This window comes from Euprymna scolopes, chromosome 8 (genome assembly GCF_053919585.1).
Source record: "Euprymna scolopes isolate OS-2025 chromosome 8, ASM5391958v1, whole genome shotgun sequence".
Lineage (NCBI taxonomy): Eukaryota > Metazoa > Mollusca > Cephalopoda > Sepiida > Sepiolidae > Euprymna > Euprymna scolopes.
The window spans coordinates 57,084,854-57,108,835 of NC_136489.1; the positions used below are offsets into that span (position 1 = coordinate 57,084,854).

Sequence of the window (23,982 nt, forward strand, 5' to 3'; positions counted from 1 at the left end):
AAAACAGTGAAAGTATTCAAGAAAATGCAATGGTTAAAATGTTGCCAGGGCAATATCTTGCATAATTTATGCAAAACAGAAAATACTTTAAAATTGGCAACCGCTTGGAGTTATTGCTCAAATTTTCAGAATTTCTTAGTTTTTATGATGTCTATGTGTGATGTGCAAGTTACAATGAAATCTAAAGATGTTGATGTCAGAATCCTAAATTTCTGGATGACTTGTCATTGAATTATTCACATACACGCACACACACTGAGATATAAATTAAAGGAAATGACGGACCTGCATTTGAAAGTTGTCCTCCATTTCTAAACCCTTAATAATTGGATCAAATCGTCCTTTGTTTCGAATCTCAGCGCATGACGTGATTCCCTCCAGGGCCTTTTCATGCCTGCAAACACACAGAACAAGAGAAATGAAAAAGAGGCAGATAATTAATAGAAAAATCACACGAATGGACTAATGTGTATGCACAATGTTTTACATGCTGACATGTGTTGGGCGGCTTTTAAAAATTGACTTCTAAACTAATCTATCCGTAGCCAGGTTCTTCAAATCCATTCTCTAGTCTTTTCCTTGGCCTTTCCCCTGCCAATTGACCCTTCTAACTTAACTGTTCTATATTTATAACCCAAAATTTCTCATTCTTCCTTCAACAAGTCTCCTATTCAACAGACATCTCCCGATACTGTCCAAATTTGATATTCTTCTGAAGTTGTTTGATCAGGCATATATATATATATATATCAATATTTCCACTCACAGAAACATAACGAATTGAATTCTTTCTGTTATAAATACAGTACAAAAAGAAAGACAAGTATTCATTTGATACAATGTACTTCTTTCTGCTGCCAGCAGATTTGCTTGCCGCACTGATAGGGCACTTGTGTCAACTATTGATCTCTTAGTTTTTAATCTCACTGTGTCTTGCCACACTGATGAGTTTCACAAAGACAAAACATAAATTATTTACATATGTATGCAGAGGACTCTCTCTCTCTCTATATATATATATATATATATATATAGATAGATATCATTAAAATCAGCTTTAGGAAGGCTTTGAAACAAAGTGCTTAGACAGCACAACATATAATTGAATACAAAATTGGAAGTATACAATCAAATGGTCTTCCTCTCGTTTTTCTACGGATGTGAGACTTGGATGCTGTATCATAAACACAAAATAAAATTGAAGAAATTCCACATGCGTGCTCTATGTTCTGTCCTTGGAATTCGTTGATAGGACCACATTACTTATCTTGAGGTTCTAGACCACGCCAAATCATCATACATAGAATGTATGCTCATCAGGATTCAACTGTGGTGGGTAGGTAATGCCATCTATATGGAAGAATACCGTATGACGAGGCTCTTGTTGTCTGGAGAACTTCAGAAAGGAAAGAAACCATAGTCATAAAAAATTGCTACAAAAACACAGTCAAGACCAATCAACAGTGATGTGAACTTGGACCAAAGGAATTGGAGGGCTGTGCGAGTGATCGAGTCACCTTTTAGGATGCTTATTGCTGCCAGAGATTAGTGCCACAGAATATCAACAACAGTGATACAATTACGGACTTTTGATGCTCCTACTGTGCCAGATCCTGTAACTCAAGCCTCAGGTTGCGCAGCTACCTTCGAAAACACAAATGAATTACCAAGATGAAGTCTTCTAAGAACATGATGAACTACTAACAACAATTATTTTTTTTTATTTTTTTATTTTTTTTATTCAATTTCAATTTTCACCCCAAACAAGGCACAGTGCCACTTTGAAGTAGGGGGCTACTATTAGGGAATTAATTTGCGGGGTCATTATGAAGGGAAATTAAATTAAAATCATAAAGATAAATATTATCTTTAAAATAGAACCTATTAAATATAATAGCTCAGTATATTAGATAAAACAACTAAAAAAAACATTGATGATGAAAATAGAAATTGAATAAATTATAATATTTATTATTTCATGCAGTAGAAAGATGGCTACAGCTACTACATCTAATTTTTCACTGCGAATTTCAGCATCAGGAAAACAAGATTCATTAAGGTATTTGATGAAAAGTTTGGAAAAAACTGGGACAACCTCAGCGGAGCATTTTTTTAATAGTATAGCTGGGAAGAGATCAAATCTACACATTTTTGAGGCATCTAGGTTTTTTATATTCCCATACTCAAGTGATTTTCAGATCATATAGTATGGTTTCTATCTGCAAAGTAAAATCTGGCGGGGAAGTAGTTTATTGGGTCCAAAGTAGAGTTGAAGGCAAATTGACTGGCAAGCAGGTTAGCCTTCTCGGTTGCTGTGCATACAATCTCAAGATTGTGGGGGAGTTGTTGATTGCCCATTATTTACTACATTGTTATAAATTATCCAGAAATCACGACTTCCTAATTTCTGTGCTTCAATGCGTTTTCCAACTGTCCACCTCGGAATCTAGACCACAACTCACTAAGCATCCGTCAAACATAGTGTCACATTGGTATATTCGCTTAGCTGTGACTATTTCTAACAATTACTTCTAACTTCTATAAACATTTGTCTATCTGCACTGGATTTATGTCTGATAAATCTGCGGTATGCATGCTGCCTTTGAGTAATGGCAGCTGCATAGGTAGTAAACCATTGGAGAGAGTGAGGTTTGCTATAAAATTTATGTGGGAACATGCACTTCAATTGACGCTTGGAACCATTCAGTGGTTTCATTTGCATACTATTTTGCAGGATGAGAAAAAATACTTTCCCATGGAGCATCTCTGATATGATCTCTTATGCCTTCCCAGTCAGCCTTATTGTAGTATCTTGTCATTTTGAGCAATGGCTCTTCAACTTGGAATCGAGAGTTTAGGGTAATGTCTGTCATTATCACAGTATGATTAGCATTCCCGAGAGGGCTATTTTATTTATTGATATTTTTTTTTATTGCAGTCTTAGGGATGAAACTATTAGAGTAGAAGGCTTTCTTACATCTGAGGATTTCTGTGTAGGGGTGGGATTTTGCTGCTTGTACTTATAAAACAGGTAGAGGGATGCAACTTTTCATTGATGGGACAATGGTTGAAGCCGAGCTGATATTGTGGGACCTATTAGGTTGGTGACTCTTTTGAACTCTGTCTAAAAGGGAGAGACTAGTAGCAGAGGCACCAGCCCAAATGTTGGCACCAATACTCTATACATGGGCGAATGATGGCCCTGTAGAGGTACAGGATACTCTCAGGCATATGTAACTTTCTAGCACGGTAGAGAGAGCTCACCTTCACAGCAGTCTGTTCTAGCTGGTGTTCCCGTGAACCTTAAGCCAAGGAGAGTGAACAAAGTACTTTCAGGTAATGTATCATTAGCCACGGCTATTAATGGTTGAGAAGGTTTCTTGTAATTATTAAAGGAAACAAGCTTAGTCTTGGAAGCATTGAATATTACCATCCATTTTTGTCCCCCGTTCTACTACAAACTAGAGGTCTTCCTCTAAGATTTCTGCCATTGCCTTGGATATGTGTTCATTCGTTTTTTCCCCCCCTTGTGTCCGTTATAGAGCATGGTGTCATCAGTAATGGGCGTTTGTTACACAATCACCAGAAACTGAGGTCAGAAATAGGTGTAGAAGTGAGGCTTGCTTCTTCTGACAATCTGGGAGATAGGGTCGTAACAGAACTGTGTGCCAGGGAATGGGATATAGAAAAGTTATGTGTGATGCTACCAGCTGTGTCTGTAACTAGATAAGCCAAACCAAGATATTAAAGTTACCAAATACATGTACTTGGGCACTAGTATCAAGGAAGAGTGTTACATCTAAGCTATCAAAGATGTGATTGATTAGAGTACAGTCATGGGTCCAGAGAGATTGGTAGAGAAAATATAAGTAGTTAACACTATGTTGTAAAGTTAGTCTAAAGCACATGAAGGCCTAATCTGATTCTCGTTTAGATTCCTTAGTCATGAGGAGGGTGTTACAAATATAGACTCCAAGTTTGTACATGTGCCTGCCAGAGTCCTTACAACATAGTGGATTGGTTGGTTGTTTTTATTTTATGGCATATCAACCCTTTTTGGGTTATTTAATGCCGAATCCAAAGATTTTGAAGAAATTTTTTTAATATAATATATTTGTTGTTTTCAATTCAGTTTCTATTTAACCCATAGTTGGGACCCTAACAGGTACTACCACCCCAGGTCAGAGTGGACCTGGGAGCAATGGTAATTAAAGGGTAGCTCCATGCTCCCCAAGCTGGGGCCTCACCACTGGATATAGTTTAAGGCCATATCCACGACGACAACATAGTGGAAGATAACCAGATATGTTAAAGTGGTTAGAGGGAATGGAGGAGTGTAGATTAGTTTCATTTAGTGCTAAGATATCTGCAGAGTTTGCTAGAAGAAATCATTCCACATCGCCTAAGTTAGTTCTGAGTCCACACATATTTGTGAATATCCTCAAGGGAGGAGATGAATTGTTCTTGAGTATACGTCTGAGATAGACATTATGTTCCTATTTACAATGCCTCCCCACAGGACAGAGTTAGACACCAGGGTCGTTTTTTAATGTGGAGAAAAGGAACAAAAATAAAAATTGTCTCAGTCGTGAAGGATTTCTCCTCCACTGACAGAACAAGAAATTGAAGTGCAGCATCTGAAGAACAGATACTACACTATGATCTTGATCCGAAGGCCAAAGCCATTATGTTGGCTTATTACACTGATCAATAAAAAATAAAATCTGGATTTGTAATCATGGTGAAAATAAAATGTTTAAAAGAATTCTTCAATGGTATGACATATTGCAATTATATGTAAAGTATCTGTTACTTTAAAATTGTACTTGTCAATAACACATGCATAGGGAATCTGCAGCTGCAGCAAGTGTTGCATCATCAGCATAGAGTGGCATCACTATATCAGCTGTAATTAATACTGTTAATAGCACTGCAGTTATACCAATTCCTCAACAGATATTTCCACATTTTTGTGTTACATTCTATTTTTTCTATATATAAGTAGAGTTGCTACTTTTTAATAGCTTTATTGCTATACAAATCAATGTTTGATTCTATTTTGCTTCTTTAGAGAAATGTTTGTAAATGTCTTTAGTAAGAAAATAATGCAATTTGATTCTATTTCTTTCATAAAATATTTCATCTGCCTAGGAACGAATTTCAGATGGATGCTATCTTAACCACATGGCAACAAGAGAGGGCTTGTGGAATTCAAAAAGCTTAGAATAAGAAAACATGTCTAACACAAATAGCTTTTTGTATCAAACTAAAAGGTCCTGGTTTCAATTTCAAATCTAAGCATCTGCATTTTTTTTAAAACTAGATTTAAAATTCTCAGATTTTCATGTAATCATACTTAAAAAGTTTGGTCAATTAATAATTTAATTATAAAATGATACTGCAATAATAACATTTAGCTTTTAAAATTAAATTTAAAAATAGAAAGAACAGATTTGCGAAAATAAAGAAAAAACAAGAACAAATGAAAACAAAATGGAAGTAAAAACAATAGCAGCAGTCAACTAGGAGGACGGGGAGAAATAGAGAGAAAGGCTTGATATATTTTGAATTATTTTTTCTCTAAACTCTCCACCCAGACGCAGACAGCAAGTAAACGTTAAACATTAAGCTCATTACTAATTTGTCACACACACGATCATATTTGATAAAGAAACGCATTACCCATGTGGTAAGACAAGGCAAATTGCAGCCAAAAGCCGGACAGCCTCCAGCATTGTCGTTGGGTCGGACGGATCCATTGTACGTGCGAGAATTGTCAACGCTTCTTCGTGGCAGATAATCATCTCGAGGCCATCCTGAAAGCAGAACAAAAAAGATACATACACAGCACACACACACACACACATATATATATATATATATATAAAATGTTATAGCCATAAAAGTTAGAACAATTTCTGTAGGAAATCTTAAGTGTGATAGCTCAATGTGTACATGAACAAAAATAAAAGTTTAAATAAAAAAAAAAAATTTACTTGATCTTATAACTATTTCAACCCAACCTTTTCAAATACATGCATTAGTCAACCAGCTTACTCATTTGAAAAGGCCCTATTGGGTTGAAATAAATTTATAATGAAATCGAGAGTTCTTCTGCTTCTTTTATTTTTTTGTTTTTGACTTTTAAATATATTTATGTATAGTAGATATATAGTATTTGTAATTAAATAAACCAGAGTATCAGGATACTATTTCACAAGATTTTGTGAGTTTGATCAGTTATAGCCAGCTTAGAAAGGAAGGACAAAATGGAGCTCTCCTGTGTATAAAGAGGCAAGCGGTAAAAAGCCACCTTAATATAAGATCGGTAGTTATTGCTTATCCTCAATCTCAGACTAAATAAATCCATTGTTTACTTACTGATTATTACCCATGAAAACATTAGCATATAAAAGCCCCCCCCCCCTCCGCCTCCAAAACATACAAAAATAGCATAACACAGAAAATAATATTAGAAATAATTTCTAATAGAAAAAAATACAGCCTGTTAATTGTATTTCACTTGTGTGATGTAGCCTGGATATGGTTACATTACTAGTGAAAACATAAAAAGATGTGTCAGAGTGCTTGGGAAAAGTATTCATACAATTTTAGCTTTCTCTAGGCATACTGGCTTGTTAGTAGAGCAGTCCAAGAAGCTACTACATTATGTGTCCCCTTCTCAAACACACAGGTTCAAATCTTGTATCCATCTCATTTTTTACTTTGTGGTATTCTTCTAGACCATGGTCATATGCACATTAATTCTTTATAAATATAAAACTATATGATCGATTCATGTGATTTTTGGAATATAATATTTACGTTTCATCATGGGTACATAGATCAGATAATACTTTATTTTTGTTTTTTAAAATAGGGGGAATACAAACAAGACCCACATCTTTTGGCGGTGTTGATGATGTGAGTAAAAACTGCCAGTTTCCTCTAAATATGACTAAAAAATAAAATATTGATCAAAATTAAATATTAAAAATCGATCCAAAGTAAAAGTTTTTCAAACAACGATGATTAATAGTTGCAAAAAATTAACTCAGATTTATGCATGCATTTTGTGATGAAAACTATTAATTACCAAATGAGTGAAAAAAATTGTCTTTATATGTAAGATGATTTAATGATTACTTACATGGTTGTTAATGAATGCTTTAAGGCACCGAACACATTCATAAGTGCTTCTGCGTTCTTGTTTACTGAAAAATAAAAAAGGATTACATGTATATTTTTTATTCATTTATTATTTTTTAAACAGTAATCTACGTACACGCGTGTTTCGAGGTAATTACCTCTCGTCAGCGTAGTTTAACTGCTTCTAGAGATCAAATGTCAGGCCATGTTTACCACAGTCTGTCTTAACAGTTAGGCCACGAACCCTAGATGACTTTACTGTTTATTTTTATCGCTAATAAATTTAGATTTGTTATTGTTTTTTCAAGCAATAAATACGGTTAATATTGGCTCCGCCTCAAAGCACATTTTTCTTTTTTATTTACTTAGAAAGTCGCCCTTTAATTTGTTTGGACGTATATAACATTTTTATTTATTTATTATTTAAAAACAGTAATCTACGTACACGCGTGTTTCAAGGTAATTACCTTGAAACACGCGTGTACGTAGATTACTGTTTTTAAATAATAAATAAATAAAAATGTTATATACGTCCAAACAAATTAAAGGGCGACTTTCTAAGTAAATAAAAAAAGAAAAATGAGCTTCGAGGCGGAGCCAATATTAACCGCATTTATCACTTGAAAAAAACAACAATAACAAATCTAAATTTATAAGCGATAAAAATAAACATGAGTATTATGTTTTTTCTAAACTGTTCACTTCTTTGTAAGTAAAGAAAATTTTTAAAATACTCGAGCTAAGACTGAAATCAAAACCTAAAGGCACTAAGCCAAGTACAATAATCATTACACCAACATGACACAACTTTTCAAAATGGTTTTCTAAACCTACTTATTCTTAACATAAAGAATCTGTGATTTGAATGATTCATGTATGCGCAGTTGTGAAACAGGTGACAGATAAAAATCTGATGACCCCCCACGTACCAATTTTTCAATTTTGCCCATTTAGCAGCCCTTTTTTCTTGATGAAAACCAATTAAGTTTTCCACATGTCTGAATACTCTATATACCAAATTTCATAACTGATGATCAAAAATTAGTTGAGTATATAGGTTGAGATGTGTCCTCACACACATTCTCACTTTTATAGATATATAGAAAATGAACGATAAAAGAACGAGAATATACAAATATATAAGAATGACAATATAATACACGCTAGAAACCAATTTGTTGAGCTTCGCATTACACTGGTAAGTTTCCTCCTTAAGAATTTCTAATTCTTTTATAACTCTCTCTTTATATATATATATATATATATATATAAAGCTTTTCTTACCCTGCATTACATGTGATTATTATTGCTTATATTAATAATTTAATTAACTGAAATGTAAAATAGATTCTTTAAACAAAAAAAAAAAAAAGTAAAAGAAATAACTGGATTGACAAAAGTACAGTTAGTTCCATTTTTCTTTATATGGTATCATTTTGAAAATTATTTTAGAAAAAAAAAATAATTTTTTCAGTGATTAAATTGAATTATATTTTTCTTAATAAGAACATGTACCAACATTGCACAAAATAGCCCTAATAAACCAGAATCAAACATTGATTTTGTAGAACAAAGAAAAAAAAATGATAAAAATTAACAGATTGACTTTACTTTATCACAGAAAAAAAAAAATTGTGGTGTGTAGCATGAAGTGAAAAAGTAGTAATTGTAATATTAAGTATAAAAATAAATGTTAACCTGGTCTGCAGAAAAGTACATTTTTTTTTTACCACTTATCAAGGCCTGAAGGCCATTCGGGGATAAGAGTTAATGAATGTAAGGTGGTAGTTTTTGTAATCGTTAATAGTGTAAATTGGATAGAATTTGATTATTTAAGTGGACGGCTCAACAAGAACTTGTTTACATTGGATTTGAAAGCTATGTAGTATTTAACCGGGAAGCAGGCCAGCAGAACAGTGTTCCACATGCAGGCAGTTCTGGGAAAAAACTTTGTTCATAAAATCTATTTAGATTTAGGCACAGATAGAAAGTGGGGGAAAATGTATAGTGGTTGTAGCTAGTCAAGTGTTTTGTGAAAGCTTGGCAAGGGAGAACACATATTGGAGTTCAGTCAAGCACTTGCCATGAAAATAATAGAGACAGGCTTGCAACGTCTCTTCTGTGAGAAAGAGGTTGCAAGGAAGTAAAAAGGGCATCACCTACTAGGTTTCAAACTCTATCAAGGCTGGATAGGGCACACTGATGTGGCAACAGTACTCCATTTTAGGACATACCTGTTATACAGATAGAGGATTGCATCAGCAGTGAGATACCTTCTGGAACAGTAGAGTGATCCAACCATTTTTCCAGTGATATTTGATGTGTTCCATTTCAAATCAAGAGTGAAGGTCTGTCCCAGAAGCTTATCAAGACATGGAGCTTCCCCAAGACGAGAGCCATTCATTTCAATTGGGATGTAATGAAGGTTAGAGTGATTAGGATGAAAGGAGAGAAACTTGATTTTCGAAGCATTAAAATTAACCAGCCATCTTTTCCCCCCAGTGCACCACATTTTCAAGATCAGAAGAGAAAGAGAGAGAGAATCAGAAAAATCTTACTTATTGGTGGACTTTGAAGTGTTGCCATAAATTGTGATGCATGTTTGTATAAATGTTTACGAATGATCTAAGAATGTGATTTGGGAGATCATTGATGAAGATCGGGAAGAGAATTGGGCCCAGGATGAAACCTTGAGGGACACCATTGTTAATAATATGAATTAATATTATTTTCATTTTTTTTTTAAAGTAAACTAAATTATTTTTGCAAAATGTTATTTTTATGTTTTAAATTGTGAAAGATAAATTTTGTTATTACAGTGTTTTAAAATTATATTGCTTAGCCCTTCTTAGTTTTTTTGTTCAACTAATGATAAAATATTAAAATAACTGAGTTATTTATAAAGAAACAGAACAGAAATGCATTGATTTAATTTATGCTTTTACATTTGTTTTAAGTAATGAACATATTATCAATAGATTTGACTTGCTCTTCTCCTATTGCACTGTCAGTCATTTATTAAAAAATGACACCAGTCTAAAAATATTTAGAGTTGGGATACAAATCATAAAAAAAAAAAAAAAAAAAAAAAAAAAAAATTGAACAGAAATACATTTCTTTTGTTTTAAGAGTCAAAGTTTACACAAAAAGTGAAGAATCAGAATAAAAGAGTTCAATGATTATTACTGAAAATTTTAATGGCTTTCCTTTATCATAGAAATATTGTCTGAGTTTGTTTCCTATGGACTTCAAAACGGCTGAGACCAATTTAAAAAAAAAATTTTTTTATTAAAGAAATTTCACACAAAGTACTTAATGTTTTGGGGAGAGTTCTTAGATAGGTTTTGTATTTGAATGCCTCTGATAAATATCAATAATCAAAAAAGTCTAAAGAAGGAACAGTTTGATTTCGACTGAAGTTAACACCCTTATACAACCTAACATCTCAAGTACATTTTAGAAGTTTTATCACTTACAAGCAGAAGAACCCGGTGTTTAAAATCAACAGTAGTGTTTTAAATAAGACATGGGTGCGTTTCTGTTTAGAGCACATTTGACCCATAACAGATACATTTTGCATTTTAAACATTTAATTCAAGTCATTATAAAAAATAATTTTATAAAATCAAAAGTAGTTTCTCTACAGTGCAATGTAGACTACAATGTATTGTGGACTAAATCACTCCAGGGAGGCCTGTGAATCTTTGTCCTAGTGCATCATAGTGGGTCTCCGACTAAAGTAGGCAATTAATAGATTTAAATAATAAAAAAAAAAAATGAAAAAAAAAATGAGCAATTTCACTGATTTTTATGAGAATAAAAGTATTAGAAGTGTAGAAGACTATATGTGTGACAGCAACCACCCCCTCCCCGACTTTCCTTTGCAGACAGACGCCACACTAGACGATCTGAAAATCACCCCCTTTTAGGTTACCATATCATAAAAAATCTTGACACTTCAAAAGCATGTGGACCTGATCTTATCCCGGCTGTGCTATTATAAAAATGCTCCACCAAAGTAACTCCAGTTCTATCCAAACTTTACAACAAATGCCTTAATGAATCTTGCTTTCCTGCCTGCTGGAAAACTGTTTCTGTGGTACCAGTTTTCAAGAATTCTGGCAAAAGAATTGACCCAGTAAATTATCACCCCATTAGCCTCCTCCCACTTTTCGCCAAAATATTCGAGTCCATAATTAACCAAGCTCTAGTCCACCACCTTACAGATGCTAAACTTCTGACCGACCAACAATATGGATTTAGGCAAGCCCGTTCCACAGCAGACATCCTAACTAATTTCTGAATATATATATCATTGACTGGACAAAGCAGGGGAGGGTAGAGCAGTAGCTCTAGATATATCTAAAGCTTTCAACAGGGTATGGCATGAGGGTCTTCTCAGGAAAATCAGATCATACGGTATCACTAGAAGAATACTTAACATAATTAAATCCTTCTTAGAGAAAAGAAAAATCCAGGTTGTTCTCGACGGTTATACATCTACAAATACTTTAACGGTGAATGCTCTGACGAACTGCAAGCACTTGTACCCCCTCTCGACGTAAATACCCCCAACAAACCCGACAAGCAGCTAAATCCCACTCCTTCACAGTAGAGATCCCGAGATGTAAGAGAGCCTTCTACTCCAGTAGTTTCTTTCCCAGAACTGCTAGACTTTGGAATTCCCTTCTGGGTTCCTGCTTCCCCAACTGTACTGACATGCAGAAGTTCAAGTGTATGTGAACCAACATCTTGCTGCCCAACTCCCTACATAGTACCCCCTGTAGCTTATGCCTCTGATAGTAGGCCCCTACACCAAAGTGGCAATGTGCCTTGTTTGGGGGAAGGGGGTGAAAAAAAATGTAGCTATCTTAAAACTTCCACAACTTCATCAGTTTCAACATCTGAATCCTTCAACTCACCTGATTGCAACACCTTGGACTATTATGTGTAGGTGTTATGTATTTATTTGCTTCCCCACTGAGCAAATTAGGTACAAGGCCGTTTTTTAATGTGGGGAGGAAAAAAACCAGCTCTCCCAAGGGGACACTCTGGCAGGTCCAAAATTAGCAATCGCCTGATATGAAGGGTTTCCCCCACATTGACCAAACTAATTGACTTAAAAAGCAAGTGTCCGATATGAAGGGTTTCCCCCACATTGACCAGAACTGATTACTTCCACTCCTGGCCCGAAGGCCAAGAACAGCCTCTGCGCAAAGCTGTGTTAGGTATGAACCTAAAAGTGAAGTTATTTTCCTTGGATTGAAGAAGGCAAAATTATCGCCGTTTAGGAAGAAAGATGGCTACACGCAGTTTGAGATGTAAACAAAAAAATGCGTCTCACATCTGACCTAAACTTCATGCATTCAAATGGTTTTACATTACGATTTTAAATGTGTTAAATGTTATACTTTGTCCATTGATCATTTTTAAGATGTAAGATTAAAAACAGAGCTTTTTTAAATATAACAGTGCGAAAAACAACAAAAAATAAAGGTGCTTGTGCAGAATAGTGAATTTGGAAACAAACGCATTTTAGGTGAAAACATTATGTGAAATGTCGAAATTAATATAAATTGCAAAAATTAATGATCCAGTAGATGTCTTAGATCTAATTTTTACTAAAAATCATGCACAATAACAGTCCCACATTTTGCATTTTGAAATGCTGAATTACAATTATTTTAGCAAAATGATTAATTGCATCTCTGGAAGAACACTGAAGCAAGCTTACTCTAGATCCACATCTCACCTCGAGAGTGTAGAGGAGGCTTGGCATGGCAGCTTTTTAGGTTGAAAAGCTATATTCAGCACAAGATCATGTATGAGATATATTTTGGATTTTGAGAATACAATTAATGATCATGGTCATGGTTGTAGCATTCACCCTGGGTCAGTTGTGCCAGGTCTTTTCAACAAGTTCATTACTTCCTAAATACTGGCTGACCAGGCACGGCGATTCAAGGCTGCTTCTGTTATAAGTGAAAGCCATTCGCGGTTCCAGTGACAGACACCAAAAAGGTGAGGGCACAAAATCAGTTCAGCATTATGCCGCAATTTTCTGAGCCAGGTTCTGAGTTAGCCAATGCGACCTTTCTTCCAGCCTGGTGGCAGTGCTGGATTGATGACTTCACAGATAAAGTCACTAGAGTGTCGTTGAAGGGTGTACCTGAACCAACAAAGATATCTAGCAAGAAAAGACCGAAAAACATCAATTATTGGCCAATACAACTTTCTTTTCTTTCCAAAAAATATCAAATTTATCCCAAACACCCTGTATATTTTACAAATTTGTATTTTTTCTACATATTATGTGAGTTTAACCAGGTTTTATTTTGTTTTCTATTATTTTTTATTAAATGTAAATTACCAAAAAAAGGATGAGATAGGTTTCCAGTCGATTAACTTTGTGTACAGCTGAGCATCAACATCAAACTTAGTTAAAGTTTCACAATCTAACTCAGAACTGATTTAATTTTGATTTATGAAGAGTAGACAATGCATTGCAGATGCGTTATTGGCAGCTCCTGTCACTCTCGCTTCTTATTTGTTTCTCAGTCCTCATTTTTAATGAGTAATTTTTCTGACAAAGGGAAAAGAAAAATGGATAAGAAATCACAAAACTCGAGTAAAAATTCTCAAAGGACTGATGCTTGGACAATTTGGTAGAAAATGGTTCGTCAGTCCCAGAGACAGATTGAGAAATGAACTTGGTCAGTTATCAAAGACAGAAATTAAAAAAACCACAATTTCTATAAGGGACAACAGACAAAGTAAACTTCAGAGTGCCCTAACCAAGACTTGCCAGTAGTCAAATTACTCAACTGTTTTTTTTCTTTTTAACAAACACAACTTTCCCTTTTTATGATTGTTACAATGAATATTTGTTATTAGTCAAAGCAAGTTTTTAAGGTTACTGATAGAACCAACTCTTTACCCAAGTTCCTAAATTAAACCAACAGTATGATTCTGTGGATCATTTAAACAGTGATGGCACAGAATGATTGGTAGGGCAACCAGTCTGAATGCATGTGGTCCTTGGACTACACTTAGTGCCGAATCTCTCAGACCTGCAGTAACTAACGCAACACATATGGCCACATTTGTTTCTTTTTTAAAGGTTGAATAAAGAGTTAAAAAGGAAAGATGCACAAATGTAACAAGATTACCTGTGAGCAAATAAAGTAACAATAATACTATTAATAATAATGATACTAAAGTGATACATAGTAGTCAGCCATAGTGATGAGGTCACTTTTTGTTACAAAAGTGAGTTAATAAATTCTAGGTTGATGTTCGATATGGTTCCCAGTTGCTTTTGTAATTCAAAGCTGAAGTTAATTTAACAAGTTGCGAGTTATGAAACTTGATAATTATGTTTGTAAAACATTTGTTTGTTGTTTTGTGTAAAGCAAGAGTTTTTAATAAATACAGTCAGCTTATTGTAAAATTAGCAGTAGAGATGGAAACCAGATAGTGGGGACGTCCTGTGGGGCTTATTGTATATAAAATAAATGTTAGAGTTTGATAATGTTCACATATGCAATAAAACTAATTTTGTTTTGTGAATTTCAATTGTGATCAAATATGTGGAAGAAGATACTTTTAAAAATGTTAAACAAATTCACCAGCTGGAGAAAACAAGTACTGATTTTTAATTTTACAAAACATGGCACCCTAAACAAAGATAATAGTTTCATAATGCATTCTACAAGCCAGCATTCACGCATGCATAAAGTATTCTGCCATATCTGGGCTGGTGCTCTAACTACTAGTTTCTGCACTCTTGGACAGAGTCCATAAAGAGTCTCCAATTTAATAGGTACTGCACTATCAACTGTCACAATGTTGCATCCTTGTGCCTGTTTTAGAATTACTTTAATGGAATGTGCTTTCATGAACTCATAGCACTTGTACCCCCTTGACATACATACCTCTGACTAACCTGACAAGCAACAAAATCCCATCTTCATTGTAGATGTTCTTAGATATTGGAAAGCCTTCTACTCTAACAGTTTTTTCCCTTGAACTGCTAGACTTTGAGATTCCCTCCTAGTCTCCTGCATCCTTGACTGTACAACCATAAAGAAGTTTAAATGTAATGTGAATAATTTTGCTGCTCAATTCCTCATAGTCCCCTGTAGACATGATCCCAATTAGTAGCCCATCAGGTTTAATTATGAAAACACTTTGTTTAGGGTGAGAAAAAAAATAAAAGAAACAGATAACCATATGAAGAACATTAGATTTTCATGTGATGCTCAGTAAATAACAGACAAAAGCAACATTACACAAACAGCATAAAAGTTCAAAAAAGTAATTGGATATTACATACTTATCGCAACAGTAAGTTAAATTCTTCAGGATTCCATTGAGACCTTCCAAACCAAATTCTGCAGCCCAACTAAAATGAAAAATTGAAAAAAAAAAAAAAAATAAATAAATAAAAAATAAATAAATGACAAGGCATTAAAGATAATGTTATGATGAACATTTCTCTTTTTTTAATAATATGAATTTTTTTTTCTGTGTAAGCAAGTACAGTCTGTTGAGGTTTCTCATTGATAGTTTCATTCCCCAAAACTAAATAATTTGTTTTGATAAAAAGATCTGGTCTCCTTTCAACAGAAAAATAAAATTTTACTTTCAATTTTATCAATTTCTATATTTTCAAATATTTTGATATTTTCAAAGAGACAACATTTCTTTGCTTCATTATAAAGAATTCATTAACTTCTAACAGTTAAAAATATTTTTTCAATACCTTCAGTATTCGTATTATTTGGATTCTATGAGATAGTTCTCATCTTGAATGTTATTTTCACAATGTTTTAGACAATGTAACCTGCAACTTTTTTTCAGCTATACCTTGTTGAACCCTGGAATCTTTCTGTCAGACTCTAGAATCTGCACAGAATTTTGAACAGAACACTTTATTCAATCCATAGGATACATCTGAACAAGGTCGGAGGTTACATTGATAGAAAAGTCGTAAGAATAACATGCAAGATGAGAACAGTAGTCCAAGTGATCCAAATCATCAATCCTCATCTCAAAAATTAAAAAATATAATACCTTCATTATTTCTATTTTTTTGGATTCTTTAAACTATTGTTCTCATCTTGCTTGTCATTGTCAAACGTTTCAGTTGATGTAACCTTTGACCTTCTTCAGTCTGCATGGGGTAGCATGCTCTCATCCCACAAGGACTCGTGGAGCAGTGATCAGAGTACTTAGAAAAAATTTCAGTTGTAAAAGTAACCTTTTCTGCAAATTCAATCAATGGGCGACTGAAAATACAACTGCAAATTATTAAAGACTTCTATCCAATCATGGCTGATGAAATGAGAGCATGCTAACTCCCGAATTAAATAAAAGATTCTGTTTGAAATTCCATGCAGATTCTCAAGTTCGACAGAAAGATTTCTGAGTTTGAGATAAACCTGAAGGTCAGAGATTACATCGACCAAAATGTTATAAAAATGAGACTCGAAATGATAATAGTTAAAAAAAAAAAATCCAAATAATATGAATACAACAAATCTTCATCTTAAAAATAAAAACCATATAATTTGTATAAACTGATAAGAATAATGTGACAGAAAGAGTGATACATATAAACCCAGTCAAAGATAGGTTAGTTTGGAAATCAATTTTTGATCAGATTCAAAAAACATGCTAGCATTTAAAAATGGATGCTAAATGAAAATAACTTTTTTGTGATTCCATTTATAAATTTGCTAATTTGATCTGTCGTAGATTGTTTTATTTTCAAAGTTTGCATATGGTTTAATGGATTTAATGTAAGTTTTTTTTTTGTGTCTTTAGTGCTTCTACCAGGTGTTGACCAGGTGTGATTTTTATTTGATTTTGTTTTGCTATTTTTGTTTTTTAAAAATGCATATATTTTATTTTTTGCTTTTAAATAGCATTGTAAAATTTAAAATTAATTATTACAATAACATTTATTAAATTATCAACGGAAGCAAATTATAATAAAACTATAGTTGTTAATGTTTTAATCTATAAACATTACTGAACTTCCAAAGCTTTCAATACATGAGGATTGCTAAAACTTTTTAACAAATTTAGTCGTTTCTTTAAACTAATTAAAATCACTAACTTATTTACAAATTAAAGAAAATGCATTGTGCTTATAAATTTTGGAGATGATTGATAATTCATATTTTTACTACCGTTCTCACATTGGTTTGACGCTAATACATTTAACATGCCTAATGTATTCATGATCCTGTATTAATAGTAGATTTTCAACTAAAAAGAAAAGACACAGCAAAAATTAGTGATTTTTTTTTTTTATTTAAATCTGAAATCATTTGTTTTTAATTTTAAGAAAAAATATGTGATGATTCGTTTTTGTTTTACGACATATCAACCCTTTTTGGGTTATTTAATGCCGAATCTAGTGATTTTGGAGAACAATTTTTTAATAGAATATATTTGTTTTTTTTTTTTAGGTCGGTTTCTATTTAACCCATAGTTGGGACCCTAACAGGTACTACCACTCCGGGTCAGAGTGGACCTGGGAGCAATGACAATTAAAGGGTAGCTCCACACTCCCCAAAGCCCGCAAGCTGGGGGCCTCACCATGAGATATAGTTTAAAGTCATATCCAGGACCGAAAAAAATGTGAATAAATATTTATATTATTATTTCATGTATAATACAGAGGTGGAAATAAAAAAGAATCTGATTGGTAAGCTCGCAAACTTAATGTGTATATATACCATTATGCATTAACCTCAACTCTCTGCATTGGCTTCACGATTCCTTGTGAGGCTGAGGTGGAAAATTTTGTGTAGCCTAATTGTTATATATATGTTTTTTTGTTTATTAAAATTTTAAAAGAAAATTGCCAAGAAAGTAATTTAATAAATTTTCAAAGAATAATAATATTTATTTTAATAATCTAATTTTGGGTGTGGGCATTCCATTGTCTCCTTTCCTCCCTATCAGAGTATTTTTAAAACATCAAATGTGAAATACCACTATTACAGTTTTGCTCCACTCTCTACCCAGATATTTGGCGCAAGGAAAAAAAATCATTATGCAGTGCCAATAAGTCAGCCATCTTACTAAAAATAGAACCACCCTAGAACTTTCTGAAAAATTGGCCATAGGTCAAACCCTTTGGTGAAATGAAACCCATCTCTGCTGCAATATATCTCTCCATCTCTTAAATTCTTGGATTTCTTGTCAAGTAGCCTGTTTTTTCAAAGAAGAAAAACAAGGTATTCAAAGCGAACACATGAAAACTCTAGAGTCAACAAGATGTCTACATTGATAAAGGTAACATGTAGACCTAGCAGGCTAGAAAAAAACGAAACTGAAAGAAATTCTTACTCCACATATAAATTATGGTAATTGTTTGTGAGGAAAACTTGCTTTGCTCAAAAAGATTTTTCGTATTGAACAAAGAGATCCATCTTTTGAACATTTCCATCTCCAAATATCAATTGACTGCGACTAATGATTCAATTTGCTTGGTAAATTATAGATTTCACACTTCCAAAAATTAGCTACTAACTGATGCTTGGCAAGCCATTTAATCATTTTAAAATCATTAGACAGCTTCATGACAGGTTGAAATATTGTTATTTCTTCAGTCCACATGAAACCATTAATATAGACATCATTTACAAATCCTGTTCTACGCATTCTAAGAACTCAGCGACCGTTTTCTTTCCAAGATGTCATGTTTACACATTATCTTGATAAGCATATTCTCCTTTCAAGATAGAATTGTTCCAAAATAATCATTCCAAATCTAAATGAATTAATGTCCAGCAACTTTTACACACTTGTAATTTGATTTTTTTTTTTTTTTTTGCTATTTTCTATTTATAGTTTTGCTATACTAGAAGAATATCAATCCCAGGACATGTAAAATTAAGTTCCTACAGAGAACAGTTTGTACCAATTTTATGCCACAGTACAAAGATTAAAATCAAGATATAATGACGCTAAACCTTATGTCTAGAATCCTTATTCCAATTTTGTTTAAAACCCATGACAGGATTTATATTTTAGAAAATGTCTAAAATTTAAACCTTAAGTTTAAGAGGTCATAAAGTAAAATGACTTTTATCAAATTCAATGCAAATCGGAAATATTGGAATGTTCAGATGCAAGGTTGTGTCAGTATTATAAACCCCAAACACCTGTTAAAATACTTAAAAGAAACTAAAATTTGGGGAATATTTATTAATTTCTAATAACTATTATAAAAATTTATCTGACTTTTCTCAAAGATTTTCAACTTCTTTTTTCATAAAACTACATTAAATATAGCCCACATTACCTATCCTTACAACTAACACCTGTGTTTCAAAACTCACAACAATCAGTTAATTAGTTCAGGAGTAAATCTTGTATATACAAATATATAAACATATACAAATACCTCACTTTATACACACATGTGTGCGAGCATTAAATGCTAATGTCTGTGGGTATAAAAATAATTGTTAATATTTTAAAAACATTAGTGTTATAAAAAGCCCCTTTAGAAAAATAAAGGGAGCTCTCTTATGAAAAATAAGAAAAAGCTGCCAACCTAAATGCAAATGCAACATTTGTTTAATATTTTCTATTTACCATTCACGCATGCTGATTTGGTATGTACATGGATTTGATTTCTCTCAATTCCTGTGTTAATTTCTGATAGTCTGCAGATATATACCAGCCTACAACGTCAAAGGTGACTTTGTGACTGGGTTTGAATCTCCCAAACATGATAATTATTGGCAGTAATTATCATTTCCTATCGCTCAGGATTGTGTAAGCATGAAAAATAATTGTTGATATTTTAAACACACACACACACACACACACACACACGTATATGCTATTTCTATATATTTTCTCTTATCTTTCACATATAAAGAATTACTGTGGACAATCACTATTTTGTGATTGGTTTTCTTTCATTTTGTTGCTTTTAATCCACATTTACCCTCTTATGCATTTATATTTTAACCGTAATATACTGAATAAGAATTTCTTATACGTCAAATTTTTAATTTTTTTTCTCTCATCTTCAATCATTGTGTGACATATAGTTTTATATACAATTTTATCTGCAATTTGTAATATAAATTAGGGCCAGTTATTATGGTTGTAATAACACTTTCATCCCACTGCCGATTTCCACAACGTACACTTCTACAATCTTCTTTTAGACGTACCTGACTGGATTACTTGACAATGATACACGTAAGGACTCTAGCACTTTTAATCGCTTTTCGCCTTTCAAACTGCATGACTGTAGCGTTTCTATGAATTCTTTTGGCGTTGTCGGGACTTGCTGCAATTTAAAAAAGAAAATATATGTACAAAGAATGGGAGAGATATACATATATAATTTTTTTTCCATAAATAAGACACGCATGCACATATACACACACACATTAATCAGAAATCCTAAGTTCATGTTTCATTCTTCTACTGAAAAATTCAAAAGTGAGTGGAACTTGAGTTTAGGATTTTTTGTTGATTGTTGGCTTGATGTGAGTGATCTGTTTCTTTTTTTTTTTAATTATTTTTTTTATATCAGTTAGTTTTCAGAGATCAAGGGGCTCCCTTCTTGAGCTAACACTTAATTTCATTATGGTCTGAATTTATATGCGAAGACTCTTAAGAATAGACGTTATTCCTTTTATCTATATTTCGTTACAGCTTGATATTTCAAGAATTGTTTCTAAGTATTTTTTTTTTTAATTAGATCAGTTGCTCCTATCACAATCGATATGTGTATCTGCTTGTGGAAAAACAATATTTCTATAAGAAAGTAAAGTTGTTTTTCCCCCTCCAGACATCATAGCAAAATAATTAAACTCTCCATTTGCTAATCTGTTCCGCACATGAATTACCTTAAATATTCACGTGTTTCCAGATATTATGCATTTATTTATGATATTTTCTCCAGATTCCATGACTCTCCCAAACTTTCCAAAGAGAAAGTGACATGCCTTTTTTTTACCTATTACTATTTATCAGTTCTTGTCCAAAATTCTCCCTGTATTAAAAAACAAAAATCAAGAAAAATCTTTGATGTACGCCCATGTGACAAAACAAAAATATCATATTCCCAAAATCATGTAAATTGATCAGGTAGTTTTATTTTTATAAAGAAAAGACATGAGAAATTTGTTGATTTGTGGCTTTTTTGTGTAAACACAATTTGCAAGCAATCATTTAGAGCTAAATCCTATTTTGATCACATGTATTTTTTCTACGGTGAAATGACGACTTACACAGATTGTTTTAACACAAATAAGTCATAAAGAGAAAAAAATTGTTTTTGACGAAAATCCAAAATGTACTTGCTTTAAAAAATACTTTGGTAATACTAAGTTGTTTTATTAAATTTTAGATAAAATTGTATTCATGCAGGTTTTTCTGCAACATGGACTTAGGCTTAGGTTGTTGAAAAAAGTTAAATCATTCTTTTCTATTTCACCTAGGCAATGCCAGGACATAGGTCTTGCTGGCAATAAAATATGCACCATGTATCTTGTGTAATTGCAAAAAAATAACACAAAATGCTACACACATACAATTTAACTTTGTGCTGTTGCCTTTCAGCTACTGCCTAACTAGTTACCAGATTTTAACAAACATTTTTGCTAGCGTTAAATGAGATTCTAATGTTGTGCTATACGCCTTGTATTATTTGAACTACTATTAACATCTTGCTATTGTCACAATGTTTCTGCTGATGTAATCTTCAAGTACATCTTTTTCAAGTTAGGAATCTTTATATGTCGAACTAAGGAAACTGTAATTTCGAACTGAACTCATTATTTAATTAACACAGGTAGATTGTTCTTGTTTCATCAACCATGACTAGGCAAAAGTGCTAATTAATCAGTATGTTATTCTTTGTTTCATTAATTTGGATTATTCTCATCATTAGTGTTATTCTAAGATTTCAGTCGATGTAACCTCTGACTTTCTTCAGGTGTACCTTGTTAAAGTCTAGAATCTTTGTTGAACTCGAATCTGTGACCTAACAGATAAAGTACTAAGTAAAATTCAATTCTAAGTGACACTGCTGGAGGTTGAAGGTTCAATCCTTAGTGTGGGTGATACTAATACAATTGCAAGAGACTTATCTGATCATGGCTGACAGAATGAGGACATGCTACCCCGTGGATTAAATAATGGGTTTGGTTCTAAATTCTGTACAGATTTCCGAATTTGACAAGGTACATCTGAAAAAGGTTGGAGATTACCTGGACCAAAACATTATTTTTATAACATTCAAGATGAGAACAGTAGTCTGAATAATGCAAATTATCAATCCTCATCTCAAAAAGTCATTAACATTCTTACTTATGCGTTTTATGACTTTCAATATGGAGGGGAGGGGGATTAAAACTTTAGATGGAACAATACTGAAAGAAGTCACTGAGTTTACATAACTGGGCAGAAACATAGGTTCCACAGAGAGAGATATTGAAATTTGCATCTGAAAAGCATAGGCTGCATTGGATAAGCTGCGGTCAGTATGGATTTCAAGGCTGACAAACTGAAAAGGCAGTTCTTCAGAGCAGTGGTGGAGTCTGTCCTTGTTTATGATGCTAAAACCTGGACAATCACTAAAATATTGGAAAAAAAGGTAGATGGCACGTACACCCGTATGCTACGAACAGTTAAATATATCTTGGCAAGATCATCCCATGAAGCAGCAACTTTATGGCAAGCTACCTGCCATATCTACTACCATTAGGAAGCAATGATTTGCTGGTCACTGCCAGAGAAGCAAGCAAGAGCTGGTGAAAAATGTATTGCTGTAGACTCCATGGCATGGGTGCACGAGCATAGGATGACCTAGACCCACAGACATCCAGCAAATTGCACATGGTGCCAATCGTGATCCTGAAAATCTGAGGCAGCTGATCGAAGACAGGGAAGTTTAGGGAGAGAGAGAGAGTCACATTGGATGGGCTCCTTGCCAACCAGATAGATAGTTACTTATTATTACCTGTAGTAAGGAATGAACCTACAACTTCCAGAAAAATACCACTTAGAACTGATTGTTAATGCCTTTAACTATTGCACCACAGGTTCAATCCTTACTATAATGACTAAGAATAATTAGCACTTCTACCTGGTTATGACTGACAAGCAAAAACCATCTACCCCAGCAGATTAAATAAGAGGTTCAGTTCAAAATTCTATCTTGGTATCAAAATTAAGCAAAGATTTGAGATTGTTGAAGATTACATCAGTGAAAATGTAAAAATAAGAACCCAAATGAGAATAGAAGTCCAAGCAATCCAAATAATACAATTAAAATCAATTCTTTTTCTATTGTAGAACGTTTTGGGATATATACAGCATAAGTTTTGTTTGAGAGATGAATAGAAAGAAACGGATTACTTTTATTTCAGTTTCCCAAAGTTGAGGAAGAGGAAGAGAAAGAGGATGAGAAAGAGACTAACAAAGACTAGACAATTGTTCTGGCCATATTCTGGTGGTGGTGGGGGATCTCTATAAACTTGTAATTCATGACAAACCATGAAATATTTAAAATGTAGAGATGTTATTTTTATGCATTGTAAATTGAATATCCACATTACTTGCTAATTCTAAATAAAATATTTGAAATGCGACTATTTTTGTTTTCAATTTAATAATGGAAATAAATTAAAAACAAAGAAAAACTTTGTTTAGTTAAGAAACAGAGGATGCTGAAAAACATTTGGTCCTTGTACAAAATTTCCCCTATATTAAAAAAAAACAAGAAAAATCTGTATACTTGTTATTAAATGAAAATATCATATTCCAAAAATACATTATTTTTAT

At 33.2% G+C, this 23,982-nt stretch overlaps 1 protein-coding gene across 3 annotated transcripts in view; it reads right to left on the reverse strand.

Moving 5' to 3' along the window:
- The window catches only part of LOC145283583 (protein diaphanous homolog 2-like), a 182,230-nt gene that overhangs the window by 96,798 nt on the left and 61,450 nt on the right, over positions 1–23,982 (reverse strand). For all 3 annotated transcript variants that reach the window (XM_080132506.1, XM_080132505.1, XM_080132504.1), the window contains exons 4-8: positions 20,358–20,476; positions 15,485–15,553; positions 7,151–7,214; positions 5,683–5,816; positions 286–394 (exon numbers count right to left, since the gene is read on the reverse strand). In XM_080132506.1, coding sequence (XP_079988632.1) covers positions 286–394; positions 5,683–5,816; positions 7,151–7,214; positions 15,485–15,553; positions 20,358–20,476 — 495 coding nt within the window. The remainder of the gene's footprint in view (positions 1–285; positions 395–5,682; positions 5,817–7,150; positions 7,215–15,484; positions 15,554–20,357; positions 20,477–23,982) is intronic.